At 42.0% G+C, this 20,232-nt stretch overlaps 1 protein-coding gene across 2 annotated transcripts; it reads left to right on the top strand.

The window, feature by feature from the left end:
• Nucleotides 1-15,798: 15,798 nt before the first annotated feature.
• LOC105871240 (cystatin-C-like) lies at nt 15,799-19,700 on the top strand. Of its 2 annotated transcripts, XM_075993359.1 has the most exons (4): nt 15,799-15,938; nt 16,096-16,364; nt 18,181-18,278; nt 19,349-19,700. In XM_075993359.1, exons 2-3 carry the CDS (start codon nt 16,128-16,130, stop codon nt 18,220-18,222), a joined length of 279 nt encoding a protein of 92 aa, XP_075849474.1. In that variant the 5' UTR covers nt 15,799-15,938; nt 16,096-16,127; the 3' UTR covers nt 18,223-18,278; nt 19,349-19,700. The 2 variants fall into 2 exon arrangements, with proteins under 2 accessions (XP_075849474.1, XP_012619938.3); XM_012764484.3 differs by lacking the exon at nt 15,799-15,938 and having other exon boundaries at nt 16,079-16,364.
• Nucleotides 19,701-20,232: the final 532 nt, after the last annotated feature.

Genomic DNA, 20,232 nt, shown 5'->3' with positions numbered 1-20,232 from the left:
GTCTCAGAAGATGCACAATGAGCTCCTAAACAAGGAAACCACACTAAAAACAGCAGAAAATTTTTTGATGAAGCCCAGAGCTCTCTGAGGATGTGGTTCTGCTCGATGAACGTGCAGAGAGCTACATCTGCCCTTCTGTGTGTCCTCCTGTTCAGTAAGAAAGTGTGATTCTTCTGAGAATGCTGGGTGGTGTCCTGGACTCCAAAGAAAGAACTCTGAGCCCAGTCTTGGATAGGGACCTAATGGGAGCTGAGTAAGTGCAAAGGCAGGTGAACCGGACTTGAAAACAGCACTAGATGCAATCTTATACAACTTATGTTTAAATGTACTTTTTTGTAAATGCTGTTGTATATTCATTGGCACATTATACTTTAGAAAAGCTTCATGTCAATTTCTGCTGAAACTTGGGTTCACAGTAGCTCATATCATTGTAACTATGCATTTTTTCTGCTCCTTTCTCAAAGAGTAAGATTTTTGTTTTTTAAAATCTTTGAATTATCAGTTTGGCTAAGTGATTTTTTGGTAACCTGTGATCCTGTTTCACAAAAAGGGTTTTATGTAGATAATTCATGACTTTTTAAGTTTTCATTAAAATTTAAAATTACTAAAAGTAAGAATTCTAGTCAATACATGTGATTCTATACATAAAGTGTACTAAAAATAAGATAAGTTTTTAATAAGGAAAAGTATAAAAGAAGTATAAAATGTGTTCTTATTAAATATATATATAACTTTTCTAATTTATAGGTTATGTAAAGATTGAATCAAAATATGAATTGAGAAAGAAAAAAATAGAAAGTAACTAGTGAGTAAGAGAAAGAGATGTACAAAGGTGATGACTATAGAAATGTATCTTTGTAAGAAACATTAAACAGAAAAGAGAATAATAACGTAGAGAAAGGATCCTGTGTGGAAATTTTTGTCCTAAAATGACTGGTTATTTAGGGAAACAGAATGGTAGGAGAAATCAGAAAGTTGTTAGGCATGTTTTATTGATGGTCCATGCAGGTCGGGATAAAGTTTATAAAGGGAATTTATGATGGAAGTTTGTGTATGATCCAGTTGCCTATAATGAAAAAGAAACATTTTTGTGAAACAAAGTTTTGTTCATATATTTGCTCTTAATGAAATTATATTATGTATTCATCTTTACTCTATAATCTGTTTCCTTATATAATTAAAAAATGCACTACAGAAGGTTTTTTTTTTACTTTTGGGTACCTGGCCTAAAATGTGCAAACATGTTATGTTTTAACAAGGTAATCTCTGTATTCTCTTCATTAGGTTCTGACTAACTAGAAAAACTAAATTTTAATACGGTTAAGGTTTATAACCACATACTTTTCTATACTGCCTTTAGAATCTTTTGATGATTATCATTCTTGGTTAAATAAATGACCCTTATTTTATAATGGTTTATAATTCTATTTGAACAAATGTTTCAAGCCTGTGATATCTGAAAAACTTTCCAAAGCACAAATTCTTAATCTAGCCTTTTGACTTTAAACTAGCTTTTTTATCTATTAGGGCCAGTGAAAGTCTAAGAGAGACATATTAAGCTTATTTGGCATGTTAAAATCATATGGGAAGCATTGTAAAATATGAAATTCTGTATAACTTTCCTTGCATTATACTTGTTATTAATATATGTTTCCATAGTGTAAAATATTGATGTCTTTGTGTATGTTTTCAATAATTATGGTTACTTTTTTAAATTGCCACAAAAATAACCAACTGTGTTTGTAAATTGTCTCTTTATCCATGGTCTAAGACTTTTGTCATCCAGAGACAATTATTATTTTACTTTGATTCATCTCAGAGAATGGTTCTTTGAACTGGCTAAGCCCAAAGTTTGCTTCTTCAAGGAAAATCATGAAAAGAACTGACAAGTATTCTTAAATACTTATTTCTGATAACTTTGGAAATTACATACTATTGGACTAAGAAAAAACAAACTTCTAGGACTTTGTTGATATGTCCCTGAGTATTACTAACCCAACCTCAGACAGAATAGAAATTTATTACTTGGGACCTAACTAAATTGTTTTATACCTTTTTGTTTGAAACATTGCTGATTCTTTTTGTGCATTGTTTTCCAGAAGTCAAGAAAACTTTTTTCTTGTTTTGAGCTATTTATAGCTTACAACAAAGTATATATTTGTAAGCAAAATTTAAATCATTATTCTCTCTACTTGATTACTCCAGACTGAACAATATTTGTAAGCATTCTTAACTTGTGGCAATATACTTATTTGCAAAAGTTCAATGAGAATCTAATTTCTTCTATAACAGGAAGACACAGGTTAAGTTGCCAAGAGTTTCACTTGAATGCCATATTGCCAGAGGTGCCCAGACTGCATTAAGAAATTAAGGTTGACTTTATAAAGCCAATAAAAAGGCCTTTGGAGAGACTGGTCAGGTACCTCACCAATAACATTTCCTGATCTGTGGTGAGTAAAGAATGTCACTTTCTGACAGGTCTAGGAACCCTATGCTACGTTAGGAACTTGAGAAATGAGTCATTCACCCAATTCAGACACGCACCTAATGGCAAGGATAAATCCTTGGCTTGACCTGAGAAGCTTTCAGGTCTAACTTGAGATTCCTTATGCAAAAGTTCCAGCAAAGCCAATTTCAAAAGCAATAAAAGCCTATATGGTTAATAATTATTCTTACAGCACTTTATACAAATAATCAGGCCAAGTATGATAAAAGTAAAGTTTATTTTGGCAAGTAAATTGACCCTACTATGATTCATTCTTAATAAAAATGAGAGGCAGAGATTCAAAAAATAGGGTTCAGAAATTAAACAAAAAAACCCAAAAAACTATAGTCCATCTGTTATTAGATTCTAGTCTTGCCCACTGCTCTTTGTGGTTTTGATATTTTCCTACAATTCGGACTGAATCCTGACTTCTCTTCTGACTACAAGTCTCCAGATAAAATTCCCCAGGGATGTCTAAAGAGACAGTTGGCAGGAAAATACCAGGACACCTGGTAGCAAAACCTGCTAGAAATACTAGTCCCCATCACAGAGTATATGACAACAGAGATATGATTAGAAATCTGTCTGTGGCTCTAGGGCTGATCACAGAGGAAACTATAAAAAGCTTTAGGGCTCAACAAAAGTCCCTCAACTGGCTAGCCCAGGTAGTCTTAGGTAATCAGGCAGTGATATATTTACTGTTGACTAAACAAGGAGTCTGTACAAGGTTCAACACTACCTGCTGTGCCTCAGGAAAAGTTGAAACCTGAATAGAAAAAAAATTTCCTGGAAAAGCTATGTGGTTAAAACAGGGTCCAACTAATGACCCCATATCTTATTGGTTTTGGGGATTATTTACTTGGATTTCCCAGAACTTCAGATCACTTCTCCAGGGGTTCCTGAAGCTAGGTACCATCCACTTTACTGTTCACTGTTCACTTAAGTACTGTGCTATGGCTGTAAATGTTCTTGTCATACCAACCTTAGGTCCCAAACCCAGCACCCATGGATATTTGCAGATGACTGCAAAATGGTTTTGTTTCCCTTATGCTGGGCTAAACCCCAAACTGACCCCTTCTCAGCCAGAAGAAGCAGGAGAGGTTCTTTGCCCTTTCTCTTCCCATTTTGCCCATACCTCCAGAATGAGGTTGCATAAAGGCCCAGGGTGAAAGGGAAGCTGCCCTTCCTCTCTGCATGACACTGGCTGATAGGAGGATCTCCTGTATCACCCCTTTTTCATCACTGGACCCCAAGGTGAGGCCAGTAGGCCTCTCTATCCATAAGGTTGTCCCCCAGGACTACACTCTGAGTGATGGACTACTGGTGGTTCAAGAGACTCTTAATCAAGTTGCATTCCCAATGGAAGTGAGTGGCAGACATGCTGGAAGGGCTGCTGATCCAGGTCAGCCTGTAGCCTGTGGCATTCAGTTTTCATGGACACCCGGGTCTTTGTAAGTTCATTCCCAGTGTCACTGCTTTCTCCCCTATGGTGATGCTACAGCTGTTTTGGGGGATGGAGCATCCCCCAGCCCCTTGCTCCTCTGTGCTCCTCCTTACCCTCCCAGTGTGTATGGACATGAAGCCTCTCTCTTGCCACTCAAGCCTGGAACCCGACCTCTCTGTATATATCCCTACATTGCCATCCGAGTCTTGAGTAGGTGAACCCACCAAACACCTGTGCTCAGGAAGATTGCAAACTGAGGTTGTCCTGCCAGTTCAGTTGGGAGCCCGCCCCCGCACTGCACAGCAGGTCTCCCAGCACACAGTGCTCCAGAGGCTGCTGTGATGTGGGGAGGGGCTGCAGTCTCTCTGCTCCACTCTCCTGTCAGTGTGGCACTGTGTCCCTGCAACCTGCCCAGCGGCCCCCATCGTGCCTATGCTCTCTGAGGAGGGTTTGGCTGGGAATAAGCCCCCATCATGGGGAGACAAGTCTCTCAGTGCAAATCACTGTTCTGGTTGCTATGGAGAGGATGGGGTCATGGTTACAATCTGGCTTGAGCCAAAATTACTTTCGGGGATGCCAGGACTGGAGGATGTGCAGAGGAGTAGGAATCCAGATGCAGGGATGCTGGCTCTCTGGTCCCTCATGTCACTGCCCGTGGGATCAGAGCCCTGTGTCCAGGCGCTGGCCTGAAGCACCTGGGTAGAGTAGGGGACACCCCTTACCCCTCCACTGGTTCCTGGCTGCCCTGTATTTGGAGTGCACTGCCAATTTCTCTTTTCCATCCTCCTCTTTCTCAGCCTCACAGCTCCTCTTGGTGGGGTCCTTGGTCTCCTTTGTTGTCTGTGCCTGTGTGCCACATCTGAGCGTAATCCTTCTCCACTCTCCTCAGACCAACTCTCTGCTCTCCTGCTGGGACGATCTCACAAGCTGTGTCTCTAGGTGGCCAACTTGGCTCCTCATGCATCCTAAGTTAGAAAACTCAGAAAGAAAGTAAATCATAAGAGAAAACCTGAGCAACATCTATCTCTCTTCTGCCTAGAGAGAATCACATCAATTACATGTATCTATCTACTGTGTGATGCTTTTGTTGCTGTGTAGATTTTCTCTTTATCTTTGGCATCTCTAGTAGGTAATATCTTGTTTGGAGTTCATTGGCCATTCTGGATATGTGGATTAATGTTTCTCAGTAAATATGGAAATTTTTGGCCATATTTGTAATAATTTTTCTGCTCCTTTCTCTCTCCCTCTGGTATTCCTAAGTGTATAGTTGATATACGTAGCAGTTCCCTATGTCCATTTTTCTTCATTCTATTTTCTGTCTGTTTTTAATATGGAATAATCCCAATCAATGTATCTTCACTATTGCTAATTATTTCCTCTGTCCATTTGTATGTGTTGGTCCCCTCCAGTGAGTTTTAAATTTTGAGTTATTTTACTTTTCAATTCCATCCAGACCCTAGACCCCAATCAAAGCACCCACAAGGAAAGCCAGCGACTCTTACCCAACATGTGCTACAGACAATACCTAAAGAGTGAGGGGGAAACACAAAGTCCCATCTAAATAATAGAAACCCTCAAAATAAGAAGTAAGAGGTGCGGAAGATGAGGAGGAATCAGTGCGGAACTACAGAAGTATGAAAAATCAGAGTGAGAGGACACACCCAAAGGAACATTTTGTAAAATATAGATTTATCAGGTCTCACAAGAATGTGATGATGTTGACTTTCTGCCCAAATCTCTCCTCCTTTTTCTTTCTGCATGAAAACACTGAGTTCCCAAATTCCCCTTCAGAAAAACAGTCAGAGATGCATCTGAGGCTTGTGCTTCTCCTGGACATATCCTCGACCTTTGGCTTAACAAACCTCCATTGATTGAGATCTTTGCCTCAATCATTTATTTTAGGTTGTCAGTTTTTTTCTTATTATTTATACCTCTTTATTGATATCCTCTATTTTATATGACATTATCATCATACCAACCTTTACTTCTCTAAGCATGGGTTACTTCAGTCCTTTGAACATATTTATAATGTCTATGCTGAAGGTTTTGTGTACTAAGTCTGACATCTGGTCCTTATCAAAGGCAGATTCTGGGTTTGCTGTTTTCCCTGAGTAGGTGCTACACGTAGCTTTTTGTTTTTATATCTATTATATATTGAATGTTAAAACTGAACATCGTAGGTAACGTATTATAGCAAATCTGGATACAGATTTCCCTCCTCCTTCCATAATTTGTTCATTTGTTTTGTGACCAGGGGGCTATTTTTGTGGAGTCCTCTTCCTCCACAGTGTTCAGCCTTTACTCTACAAGTGAGCTACGGTGAAGGTGCCAAGCACCAGCGTGGGCATCCCACCCTGCCTGCACACAGCCTCCACCCTGAGGGTGGTCTGGGAGGCAAGAGGCAGGCCCGACCTCTTGGCCTCACTCACCAGGAGATCTTTAACTTGGAGTTGGAGAAAATGAAAAATCTGGTGGTCTTCCCCTCTTGGTAAGCTATGTAAGGCTTGACAGAGAGATCAGATAGAGATCCCTGTCTTGTTGGCCACACTCGCTCAGAGTAGAGCTTCCTTCAAGCTGACCTGGGTCTTGTGGTGGTGAAGGAGGGAAGAAATTGTGATGTTATTGAGAAATAGTAGATGTCTTTGAATGAATGTTTCTTCATTTGCTGTATGCCGTTAGGATGATCTTTAATTGCTGATCTTTTTATTTTCATATACTATCCATGTCCTTTAATATGATGATTTTTAGTGGCTGTTTCGTCATTTCAACATATAAAGATACAACCAGTTCTCAAGGGAGCCCATTTATGTTCTTGCTGACACAATTTTCTCTGCCATCCCTGTTCCTTCAGCAGAGTTATCTTTGCAAAGCACAGGTGTGATCATGTTCATTCTTTCTTCAAATACCCTTTACCAGGGTGCTGATTTTTAAAATATGTCTCTTTACTCATTTTTAAATTCATTTCTTGACTTTTCTGATTTCTTTCAGTTGGCTTTCAATATTCTCTGGAATTTCATTGACATTCCTCACATTCCATATTTGCAATTCTTTATCTGTCATTGCAATATTGTCATTATTTAAGGATCCATTGCTACAGAGCTAATCTGGCTCCTTGGGTGTGACCTGTCATCTAACTTTTTATGCTTCCAGAGTTCTGTTGCTTCCAGAGCAGCTGTTGCTTCTTGACTTTAGATTTTCTTTTGTTTAAATGGGGCTTTTTCTTCCCTCTCATTCTTAAGGCTATGTCTGTTGCACATGACAGGTCTCAAACTTTCGCTTTGCCCTTGGGAGCTTTGATGGGGTCTGTGCTCTAGACAAATGTTCAGTTATAGACATCCTTTGTGTGGTGGTTTCCTCAGTTATAGCTGTTTGTAGGCTGTAGCAGTGGTAAGCTACGTGTGTGGGAAAAATCCCTTTCTCTCATCGATGAGGGAAGATTGAGGTCTTTGAATATCATTCTCTTTCCCAGCCCTGTGGTCTTTATAACAGTGTGAATGATACTGAGACCCATACTGGAGTTGTACTTGAATTTTAATTTCTTCATAAATCTAAGCTCATGGTTCTCTTTTGACATTATATATTCACAATCATCTGAGCATTGCTTTACCTGATGTGGATCCAGGTGACTGTTGTTTGATATTTACTTTTTAATCCTGTTCAACACCCAAGGGTAGCAGGGGCTGCGTGGTCCCATAAGTTCTACTAGACTCTACATACAGTCCCTTACATTTTATGATAATTGCTATCATTTCATGCTTGTCCTCTCCTCAGCCGCTTCTAAAAAATTACATTTGGAGGAATTTTTATGTAATTCCCATTTTGAATTTTGATTAACATACCAGAATGTTTAGTATTAAGAATTAAAGTTTTAAGAATTAAGGAGATCAATAATTTATTTTTTTCATCTATTTTTTCTTCACTTTGCTTCTCCCATCTCAACATAAAAACTTCACTGTAGCACTGAATTGAAAACAGTAAACAGTTTCTTATTCTTCTATGAATGCAAAATTGAACTGCAAATAGTCTTTGACTCAAGTTTAAAAGCAAAGTCAAAAGCAAAAACAGTATTTACATTGGTGGAAAAAGACATACTAATGAGAGTGCTCAGAATAGCAGCAGAGGTGAATGAAAGAAACTATAACCATCAAATTTATGAATGTATATATATAATGAAACCTATAAGTAATCTTATGACACGACAATATGCAATTAGCTCAATCCAAAAGTACTATACTACTATTTCCAAATTAGTCCTCTCTCAATACCACCAGTTGTATCCTCTGTTCTGTCCAGTACAGCTCTAGACCCTACTGTTTTTTTATTTATTTACATTTCAGGATGTTATGGGAGTATAAACATTTTGGTTATGAGTTCTGACTTTGCCTCACACAAGCCAGGGCTAGAGGTGTGCCCTTCCCCTATACAATGCTCACTGCGTCCATTACTTGTGAGTTTACCTTCCCACCTCCCAAACATCCAATGAATATTACTACCATATGAGCACCTTAGTGTTGATCCCTTAGTACCAATTGGATGGTGAGTGCATGTGGTGCTTATTTTTACATTCTTGTGATAACTCACTTCGAAGGATGGGCTCAAGCTCTATCCATGATAATATAAGAGATGCTAGATCATCATTGTTTTCGGTAATTGAATGGTATTCCATAGTATACATATACCATATTTGATTAATCCACTGATGGATTGAATGCACTTGGGTTGTTTCCATATGCTTGCAATAGTGAATTGCACTGCCATAAACATCCGAGTGCAGATGTCTTTATTATAAAATGTCTTTTGTTCCTTTGGGTAGATGCCTAGTGGTGCAGGTGCTGGATCAAACAGTATTTCTATTTTTAGCTCTTTTAAGTATCTAAAATTATTTTCCACAGGGTTTTTACTAATTTTCAGTCCCACCAGCAGTGTAGGAGTGTATGCATCTCTCCACTTCTTCGCCAGCATTTGGTATTTTGGAACTTTTTGATATAGGCTATTTTCATTGGAGTTAGGTGATATCTCTTTGTGGTTTTGATTTGCATTTCCCTAATGTTTAGACATGTTGAGCAATGTTTAATATCTTTGCTGGCCATTATTCTGTTTTTTTTTTTTTTTTTTTTTTTTGAGACAGAGTCTCGCTTTGTTGCCCAGGCTAGAGTGAGTGCCGTGGCGTCAGCCTTAGCTCACAGCAACCTCAAACTCCTGGGCTCCAGTGATCCTTCTGCCTCAGCCTCCCGGGTAGCTGGGACTACAGGCATGTGCCACCATGCCCGGCTAATTTTATATATATATCAGTTGGCCAATTAATTTCTTTCTATTTATAGTAGAGACGGGGTCTCGCTCTTGCTCAGGCTGGTTTTGAACTCCTGACCTTGAGCAATCCGCCCGCCTCGGCCTCCCAAGAGCTAGGATTACAGGCGTGAGCCACAGCGCCCGGCCTGCTGGCCATTATTCTGTCTTCTTTTGAAAAGTTCCTGTTTATGTGCTTTCCCTATTTATTGATGGGGTTCATTTTTCTTGTTGATTTTTTTGAGTTTTATATTGTTTCTTGCTCAACCCTTTATTGGATGTGTAGAAAGCATATATTTTCTCATATTTTCTTAACTGAAAGTTTCCTTGGCTATGCAGAAGCTTTTTAATTTGATCAGGTCCCAATATTTATTTTTGTTGCTGCTGTGATTGCTTTGGCGTCTTCATAAATGCTTTGCCTAGATCAAGCAACTTGACAGTAGAGGGAAAATAAGGGCATCCAAATAGGGGGGTGGAAGATATCAAACTCTCACTTTTTGCTTATGATATGATATTGTATCTAGAAAACCCCAAAGATTCAACCCAGGGACTCCAGGAATTTATAAATGAATTCAGTGAAGTATCAGCATGCAAAAACAATGCACACAAACAGCGGCATTCATATAAGAAAATAACAGTCAATCCAACAATCAAATAAAAGAACGCAGCACCTTTTACCATAGCTTTGAAGAAAGTTAAATATCTAGTAATATATTTAATGAAAGAGGCGAGAGACATATATGGGGAGAACTAAAAAACACTAAGAAAAGAAATTGTAGAAGATGGAAACAGATGGAAAAATCTACCATGCTCATGGATTGGCACAATCAATAGTGTTAAATGTCCATGCCACCTAAAGTGATCTACAGAGTTAATGCAATCCCTATCAAAGTAACGTCATCATTCTTTACAGACCTAGAAAAAATGATTCTGTGTTTTCATACAGAGAACATCTCGTATAGCCGGGGCAGTCTTAAGCCAAAAGAACAAACTGGGACGTATCAGTCTACCAGACTTTAAGCTTTGCTACAAGGCTATAGTATCCTAAAAAGCATGGGACTGGCACAAGAACACAGCTATAGACCTTTGGCTTAAGACTGAGAACCCAGAAATGATGCCATTGGCATACTGTCATCTAATCTTTGACAAAACAGACAAAAACATACACTGGGGAAAATAATCTCTTTTCAAGAAATGGTGCTGGGAAAACTGGATACCTACATGCAAAAGATTGAAACTGATCCCCACCTCTCACCTCTTACGAAAATCAACTGTTGATGGGAAACAGACTGAAACCTAAGGCACGAAACCTTAAGAATCCTAGAAGAAAATGTAGGGAAGACCTTTTATACCCTGACTAGGATGAACTTGCTCCTTAGAGAATAATAGAGAAATAGCCCAATTACTCATTGACGATACATCATTTTGTAATGTCTATTTGTTTTCTTAACATCAAAATCATATTATATCTACCTGTTGAAATCATGATGATTCATATTGCACAATGATAAAGGGTCCAATTCTTCAAGAAGATATAACAATCTAATATGCACCTAACAAATGAACTTTAAAATGCATTGAGATTAAAAATATGCATTTGAGATTTAAAAAATCCATTGCTTAAAAATAATCAGTAAGGAGAAATAGACACATTCATAGTTATATGAGACTTAAACACCCCTTTGTAATTTAATAAATTACAAAGCAACTATGCAGAAAGTCAATAAATGCATTATTTGAATAACAACATAAAACATCTTGACCTAATTAATTGTTTACTACACTCTACACAGCATGCAGAACACATTATTGTCAAGTCAACATGGAGAAATTATCATTAAGGTAGATGATATTTTGACCATTAAACAAACATTCACAAATTTTAAGGAATACAGGTCATACAAAATGTATTCTTAGAGTGTGGTGGAATTAAACTATCAATCTCTAAGCAATATATCTGGAAAATTCTCAAATTATAAAAAGTTAGTGGCACATTTGTAAATAACCAATGGGACATAGAGAAAGTGTCAAATTAAATTAAACTTATTTTAAACATAATAAAAATTACTCTATTACGTATCAAATTTTGCAGGATGAAGCACAAATTTGCCTAGAGGAAAATTCGTAATATTAAATGTGGACATTAGAAAAAAATAATGATCCTACATGAGTGGCCTGAAATACTGCTTGCAGAATTCAGAGGAAGAATATTAATTTAAAACCAAAGCAAACTGTGGAAAATAACTAACAACAATGAAAGCAGAAATTAGTGAAATTAAAATTACAGAGAGAGAGGAAAATCAAAAAAACTGATAGCATGTTTATGTTTATGAAAAGATCAACTAAGATTTAATTAGAACAAAGAAAGAAGGTGCACATTACCAATAGCACAGTTAAAAGAGAGATTATCAATGCACTCTATCATTATTACAAGGATAATAAAGTAATACTACTACAAACACTTCTACACACACAAATTTGATAACTGAGATTTAAAAACTCCTGGATAGACTCAAGACATACAACAAAACCTCACTGAAGATGCAATAGATAACTTGAAAGGATCTAAATCAATTAAGATATTGAATTTGCAAATCAAATCTTTCCTCCAAAACCTAGTCACCAATTGTTTCGGTTTTCTACAAATATTTAAAGTCAAGATAATTCCAACTGTACCCATTTTTTTTTCAGAAGAATAGAAGGAAACACTTTCCAACTCGTGGTACAAGGCCAGCATTACACTAATACCAAAACCAAAAAATAGTATTATGAGAAAAGATAACTATAGACTAATAGCAGTCATGATCAAAGATGAGAAACACTTTTTTTAATTACCACATGATATTGAGCTACTCTATACGTTTATCTATCTAACTGGGGTGATACATTATGAATGAGAAAAACAAGGCTCATTTACAATTCAAAATTCAAAGAAATCTACTGTAGAAATCCTATTTTAACAATCACATTAGATGCAGAAAAAGCATGAAATAACATTTAACTTTCATTTCTGGTAAAACCTGTCAGAAAATTAGGAACAAAAGAGAATTTTCTTAGCCAAATAAAGGATATGTTTTATGATCTACATACTTAATGCTGAGGATTGAATATTTTCGTTCCTAAGACTTGGAACAAGTCACTCCCATTCAGTATTGTATTAGAAGACTTACACTGTGCTATGAGACAGATATAAGATATAAAAGGCATGCATATTAAAAAGGAAGAAATGCAACTGACTCTATTTGTGATTAAAATGAATGATTTTTATCAGAAACATACAATATCCAAAAAAGCCTCTGTAACTAATGATTAAAATTAGCAATGTTTTAGTATCAAAGGCCAATACACTATTACAGCATATATTATGTACAATTATACAATAACGTATCATAACTGAACAGTTAAATAATTTTTAAATTAAATTACTATTTAAAATAAAAGCAAATAGTTAGGAATAATTCTAACAAAAGAAGTGCTGGATCTGTATGCTGGAAACTCCAAAATATCTATGAAAGAAATAAGAGATGATTTAAGTAAAAGAAGAGAGGCATGACATACCTAGGGATTCAGAGTCTATATATTGCTAAGAAGATAGCACTCCCCATTTCTGTTTGTAGATTCACTGTACTGCAGGTGAACATGCTAGCGGACTTCTTTTGTAGATTATCATCAAGCTAATTCTAAAATATACAAAAGCAAAAGTACTAGAAGAGCCAAAACTCTTCTGAAATAGAACAAAGTTAGAGGATACAACCTACTTGATCACAAGGCTTGCCATTAAGCTACAGTCTTCAAGACAGTGTGGTTTTGGTGGAAGGCTGGACTCATAGAACAATGGAATACAAAGAGATTCAAGAAACAGACTCACAGAAATATATTCAACTGGGTTTTGACAAAGGTGAACAGACAATTCCCAAAGAAAGAACAATCTCTTCAATAAGAGACACTGTAATAATATGATCTGCTGATGCAGGAAAATGAACCTTGATACATATTTCACAACTTTAACAAAAATGGACTTAAAATAGACCATAGACTAAAGTGTAAAATCTAAAACTAAAAGACTATAATATATTATAGGGGGAAATAGACATGATTTTAGGTTTGTTGGTGAGGCTGTTTTTAGCTAAAACACCAAAAGTATGATCCATAAAAAATATACTGAAAAAGTAGATTTCATTAAATTTAAAAATGTTCAGTCTTTAAAAGATACTATTAAGAAAACCAAAAGTTAACACCAACTGGGAAAATATGAGCAAGTCACAGGTGATATAAATGCTTTTATTCAGAATATATTTTTAAAAATTCTTTAATTCAAACACTTGAAACAATCTACATTAAAATTAGCAAAAGTTGGGAGCATATATATGCATATGTCAAAATAAAATGGATAAATGGGAAATAAACAAATGGGAAATGAAAGTATGGGAATAAACAATTGGGAATAAGCATTCCCACCACAGGTGGCCATGAGGTCAACTGCAGGGACAGGAGGACACTGCCTGGGGCAGTACTCATGTTCTAGATCTTGGCAGAGTGGTAACACTGGTTATGCATTTCTAGAATTCCTCAGGCTGCACACATAACATGAGACATTTTATTGTATATAACTTATACCTAATACAAGGTGATGTTTTAAAAAACAGGTGAGTTTCCCAAGCATTGCACAGAGGACCAGGTCTGGCAGCTCAGCTGTCATAGAGGACAAGTGAGAGTGGCCAGTGTGCTCATCCCTGTGGGCACCCTTCACTGTCCCCCACTGCCTGCTGGGGGTCTCCCTGCCCCCTGCTAGCCCAGCCCCAGGCACATGGTATTGTCAGGTTCCAAAACACAGCGCCCCCATCCCCCCCTTACAGAAGAGGTATGCCCAGCCCCACCTCAGGGCCTTTGCACTGGCTGTGCCCACTGCCCAGAGCTCTTATTTCCAGGTCAAGCAGGACTCTTGTCCTTCCAGGGCTCACACAGACCTCCCTGAATGAACAGGTTCCAGTGGCACCAACTGTCTCTCTCCACCTTCTATTTCACTTCCAACAGAGTGTCTATTACTCCCTGATCTTAATTATTGCTCACTGCTCCCCATTGCCCCCCACCCTATACTCTAATTTTGGGCTGAGCAATACCACAGCCACCAGCCACATGTGGCCATGGTATGCTAGCAATGGGGCCAGTCCAAATGGACACATGCTCCAAGTGTAAATGATATACATGAAACTCTAAAGACATAGTGTAGACACCCAACACCCAGAAGAACATAAATTATCTTTTATTATTTAGAGGTATGATTCAGGAGGCTTCATCTATATTTATTTGATTAACTAGTGGGTGGAGAAAAATGAAGGATATGTCTATCATATATGTCATGAAAGAGAATTAATGAGGTCTAGAATTTTTTTTATTTCAGTATATTATGGGGTTACAAATGTTTAGGGTACATACATTGCCCTTGCCCAACCTGACTCAGAGCTTCAAGCGTGTCCATCTGCCAGATGGTGCTCATCGTACTCATTATGTGTGTATACATCCATCCCCTCCTTCCCACCAGCCTGCCTTACCCCCAGTGAATTTTACTCCTATATGTGCACCTAAGTGTTGATCAGTGAAAACCAATGTGATGGTGAGTACACGTGGTGCTTACGTTTCCATTCTTGGGATACTTCACTTAGTAGAATGGGATGCAGCTCTGTCCAGGATAATACAAGAGATGCTAGACTGCCATTGGATTTTGTGGCTGAATAGAACTCCATGATATACATGTACTACATTTTATTAATACACTCATGGATTGATGGGCACTTGGGTTGTTTCTACATCTTTGCAATTGTGAATTCTGCTGCTATAAATATTCTCGACATCTCTAATCATAATGGAAACACATATCAAAACCACAATGAAATATCACGTTTCTCCAGTGAGAATGACCTTTATAAGAGAGTCCCAAAACACTAAATGTTGGCATGGATGTTGAGTTATAGGAACTCTTCTACACTGCTGGTTGAATTGCAAACTAGTACAACCTCTGTGGAAAGCAATATGCAGATACCTCAAAGAAATACAAGTAGAACTACCATTTGATCCAGCAATCCCATGACTGGGCATCTACCCAAAAGAACAAAAGACATTCTATAAAAAAGATATCTGCACTCGAATGTTTATAGCAAATTATCATATTAATAATTGTTCTTGAAATTTCATATAATATTTTAGATATCTTACATTAAATAAAACTATTATTTAAGTTACTGTCACTTGTTTACTTTTACTTTTTTAAATGTGTCTACTAGACAATTTAAAATAGCTCTTGGCTGTGTGTCACATCTCTATTGGGCAGCAGCTCTGCAGTGTTAAGTCCATGGCTCATTCTCCAGGAACTAGAGCCCTTTCCTGGGGAAAAGCTAGAAAAAGCCTATTTATTGAATGATATTGAGCTTCAGAGGAGAACCCTGAGGTTAATTTCCTAATGTTCGGTAAACAAGTTCAGAACAGGATGTGGGCTGGGTTTTCCAGGATCCTCTGATGTCACACTTTGCCCTGAGGACTCCACACCTTGACCAAATGCTCAGAGGTGACCCTGACCTGGAACAACTTCAGGAGGCCAAGATGTCTCTTTGACCCTTTTTTTGGGGAAACAGTGAAGAGGTCATGTTGCTTTCACTGTGACCTCTCTGGAGACAGAGCGACACTAGCTTGGGAGCACTGAGGAGGAGGAGGAGGACTGGAGAAGTGGTGGGTTGGGTGCAGGGTCAAGAAGGAAGGGAGATGGAGGAGGAAGAGGAGGAGCGAGCCAGGTGGCAGGCGGGGTGGGGGGGCCCTAGCAGGGTAAAACGCTGCAGCCTGCAGGAGGGGGCTGAGAACTCAGGATACACCACTGGCTCCTCTGCAGCTCCAGCTTCTCACTGTGCATCTGAGCAGACCATGGCCAGGCCCCTGCGTGCCCCACTGCTCCTGCTGGCTATCCTGTCCGTGACCCTGGCTGTGACCCTGGCCATGCCCCTGGCCAAGAACTCCAAAGGGGTGGTCGGCATCGAGAAAGCAGATGTCAATGATGAGGGCGTGCAGCGGGAGCTGGACTTTGCCACCAGCAAATACACCGAGGAGAGCAATGACTCACACTACAGCCGATTGGGGGAAGCAGTGAGTGGCTTTCGGCAGGTGCGTGCTGCCCCCTCCCCACGGGGTCCTGAGTCCTGGCTGGGTTTGCCCCACAGAGAGCATTACCAGCCAATGAGCAGTGACACATTCAATTTTCAAATGCTCAGGCTTACTCAGATTTCCCTGCTGTCCCACTGATGGCCTTTGTACTGAAGGACATGCCCAGGCTCTCATCATGGCCCCTGCCCTGACTCCTCAGACTCCTCTAACCTGCAGCCACCGTCATGTTTTAGCAGCAAGTCTGTTTCCTGTCCATGGCGTTTTTCTAGTGTGTCTGGCCACTTGCGGGATAGAGATGGTTGCTTAAACCAACGCCCCCTCAAGGCTAGATTCAGGCCATAATGTGCGCACAGAGGAGGCATGTCCTCATCCCTGAGTGCCTCAGCAGATGCCACCAGGGGAACTTGGCCTCCTAGTCCAGAAGTTACACGCTTCCCTCCAAATGTCATGGCCTTGGGAGCAGCCCCCAGGTGAGCATCCTTTACATTGAGCCGGGCAGACCACCACCCACAGCCACGGGCAGCTGAGCACCTGCTGGGGTGCAGAGGACCACGCACGAACCCTGCCTCTGCCAGCTGCAGCCTGGCGCAGCTAGACTCTGGCAGAGGGGGATGCATTCAGCATGGGGAAGGGGTCGGGTGGGGGTGGGGCAGGGAGGGCTGCTGGGCCCGAGCTTGCCCTGCGCCCATTGCACAGCTGCCCAGAGCGACACAGCAGCACAGGGTGGCATGGCAAGCCAGCGTGTAGAGCTCCTCCCACCTGCTCTCAAAATTCAGGGAGTCCAGGCAGCCCCGCTTCTCCTCCTGCACCCTCAGCCACTGTCCTCTCCCGGGAACCTGAGGTGCACCCCCTGGTGCTGTGGTCTCTGCTGGCCTGCGCCTCTCCAGGGTGGCTCTAATTTTGAGTGATGCACAAGACCCTATACATCATTGGTCCTGGGAGCCCATTTGACAGGTGGGCAGACTGATACTAGAGGAATCATGGATCCACAGTGCAAGGTCTAGCACCCTGATCCCAGAGAGCCTCTTCCCTGCTGCTCCACAGTTCTGACATGCAGTGTCTGGGGGAGGCCCTGTGCAGAGAGGGGGGTCAGTTCTATTGTGTAATTAAAATGGAAGACATGCAGGTGTGTGATGCACTTGAGAAATGTTGCCAACAAATCATAGTAAAAAACAGAGGCAATTGAGTGCAGTCTATGGGTCTCCCTCTGTGTGTTTGAAGCATCTCATTTCCAACAGACAAACGAGAGTGGGAATATATAAATCTGGGGGAAATACAGTGAGTGGGATTCTGCCCGGCTGTGTGCTGGTGGCTGGAAGTCAGCTGAGACTGATTCGTAGGAAGACAGCCCTCCAAGGATGGATCAGCGCTCCCTGCACCTGGGCCACAGTTGCAGGATGTGATGAATCCTTGCTGCTACACGGAGCCTTCACTTGTGCTTAGGCCACGCCTGTGCTCCTGGTGCAGGGACTGGGTATTGGCCCACCCGGGCTGGCTGCCCAGACCTGTGCCTGCCATTCCTGAATGCAGTGAGGGCTTAGTCCTTGGCTGCCACCTTCCACTGTCCTGCTGCATGCGACACCTTGTAGGTGTTGTTCACAGAAAGTGAATTGCAAGGGAGCACCTGTGGCCCAGCACCCTGATATCCAGGAGAGGGGTGTTGCGTGCCCTGCAGGTGACAGTGTGGCAGCTCACAAATGTAGGCATGAAGCCCTGGGCACAGGCAGTAACTCAGCAACAGCGAACTACCTATGTGTGTGTGCGTGTGAAATTGACGGCAGTGCTGTAGGTGAATCCTGCTCTTGCACATGTGTAGACCGTTGCTGCGTTGTACCTGGAGATAATCCGGACCACATGAACCAAGTCCCAGCCCTACTTGGACAACTGTCCCAGGCGAGGCCGCATCTGAAGAGGGTATGTGCCTGATGTGGGTCAGGGGCCAGTCATGCACTGCAGAGGGGGATGTGTGTGTTCCTGGGATCCCGCACATGTTCAGGGGTGTGTGTGTACACACGGAGGTGTGTGGGTGCATGAGTGTTTGCAAGCACACAGAGTGTGGGGAAATGCATGCATGTCCATGTTCACATAGAGAGGTGTGGGGAGGTGCACTGGAGTGCGGGTGGGGGAGTGTGGGTGTTCATACATAGATGCCTGTGGGTGAGGGGTGCATGTGAGTTTACATAGATGCATTCCTGTGTGCATATGGGGAGGATGGGAGGGTGTGTGTGCATGGCTAATTTGAATTGCAAAGAGGGCCTTAGTTGGGAATGGGGTACTCAGATGACAACCCTGCTTATTCTGGGGTGTTCCCTGCAGTGCTGGAGGAATCAGCCTCAGAACTGGGTGTTGGGGAGTAGAAGGGTTTGTTCAGTGCCAGCCTCGGCCCCCTGCCCATAGCCAGTGCCATGCTGAGCAGATTAGAGGGAATCAGAGGCCTCTACGTGGCCCAAGCCCTCCGAGGCGGCCCCTGCTTGCCCAACACCAGCCGCTCCAAGGCCCCCGCTGATTTCTGTGAGGTCTCTGCTCTGGGGAGAGCCACACTCCCCTTGTCAGCCACTCCCAGTGCTCCAGCTCTTTCAGGGAAATTCTCCTCCCTGGGTCTTCCCTCTGAGCCCTCTTAGAGCTTGAACCGGGGCTGGAGGTGAAGGGAGCTTGGGGACAGCAAGCTTCCTCCCCCCGCCTGCACCTTCTGGCCTCCAGTGTCTATGCACATGCTGCCCCTTCCAGGGCTGCACTGGGGCAGGATGGTGAAGTCCTGTGGGCTTGGTGGGGGACACAGGGCCAGCTGGTGCTCTTGGAGCCCTGGGAGGGCCATGGAGCAGTGACTGCACAGTCGAGCTGGGAGTCCTGGGATTTGGTGGGGTTAGTAGGGGCCCAGTGTCTCAGCCCCAAGCTTCCTCGCCCCCACCCTGACATCCCATGGCTGGGCATCTACCCTGTCACTGTGACCAGCACTGATTGTCCCTCTCTCTTCCCTTTCACAGGAATAGCTCTGCTATTTTTAGATCTACAGTGTTCGCTGGGAGGATTCAATGACCTTGGTGAATTCCAGCTGTCAGAAGGCCTGGGGATCAGTTCCAGGCTGGGCTGCACCCCCCCCATTTCCCCACATCTCTCACCTCCCTGTAGTGTTCCCTGCCTGGGATGGAGGCCACACCCTGGTGTAGGTCTCCTCCCCGCATCAGCCCCGGGAGGGAGGCAGGTAGACAAGGCTTCAGGAGGCCTTTGTTGCCCAGCCAAGTGGCTCTACCTGTTCCTTTCTCCCTACTGCTTCTCAGACTCGCTGGTACACCACGCTCTGCTCCTGCCTCCTTTAATAAAAGAGTAGCATTGGCTCCGTCTTGAGTTTTTCCTGTCTTGGGGATGTGCACATGAGGAGGGTTTTGGGCACAGCGTGGTGGCTCAGCCTGTAACCCCACTGATTTGGGAGGCTGAGGTGGGAGGATCACTTGAGTCAAACTGATTGGGGTTACATCGATTTGTGATCCTGTCACTGCTCCCGACCAGCAGAGTGACACAGCAAGATCCTATCTCAAAAGAAAAGGGAAAAAACAGAAGGGTTTCAGCAGCCCCTTTGTGAGGGCTCCTTGTCCGGCTGGGTCTAGACAGCAAATGGGTGCCTGAGAGCTGAGAAGCCCATCAGGGAAATGAGCGGCCACCTCGGGCACATCTGAGTCTCAGAGCAGGGACAAGGGCATGAGGGGTGGAGCCCGGGTGCTCAGCTACAGTGGCTCCTGGTGAAGGGCCCGTGGAGCAGGTGCCGGCTGCTGGCCCCGTCCCTGCACTCCTGCCCTAACGGACGCCAGGCAGGGGGGAGGCCTCAACGGTGCCGGCCAGGCAGTAGATGCCACCCACGTCTGCAGAGTTG

This window comes from Microcebus murinus, chromosome 16 (genome assembly GCF_040939455.1).
Source record: "Microcebus murinus isolate Inina chromosome 16, M.murinus_Inina_mat1.0, whole genome shotgun sequence".
NCBI lineage: Eukaryota > Metazoa > Chordata > Mammalia > Primates > Cheirogaleidae > Microcebus > Microcebus murinus.
The sequence above is the reverse complement of the archived record's forward strand: the minus strand, read 5'-3'. Positions and strand labels throughout refer to the sequence as shown.

Excerpts from the sequence above, each read along its gene's own strand:
- LOC105871240 (XM_075993359.1), top strand. The coding sequence starts at position 16,128 with ATGGCCAGGCCCCTGCGTGCCCCACTGCTCCTGCTGGCTATCCTGTCC. Across the intron at positions 16,365-18,180 it reads CAGTGAGTGGCTTTCGGCAG|ACCGTTGCTGCGTTGTACCT; the intron begins GTGCGTGCTGCC and ends GCACATGTGTAG.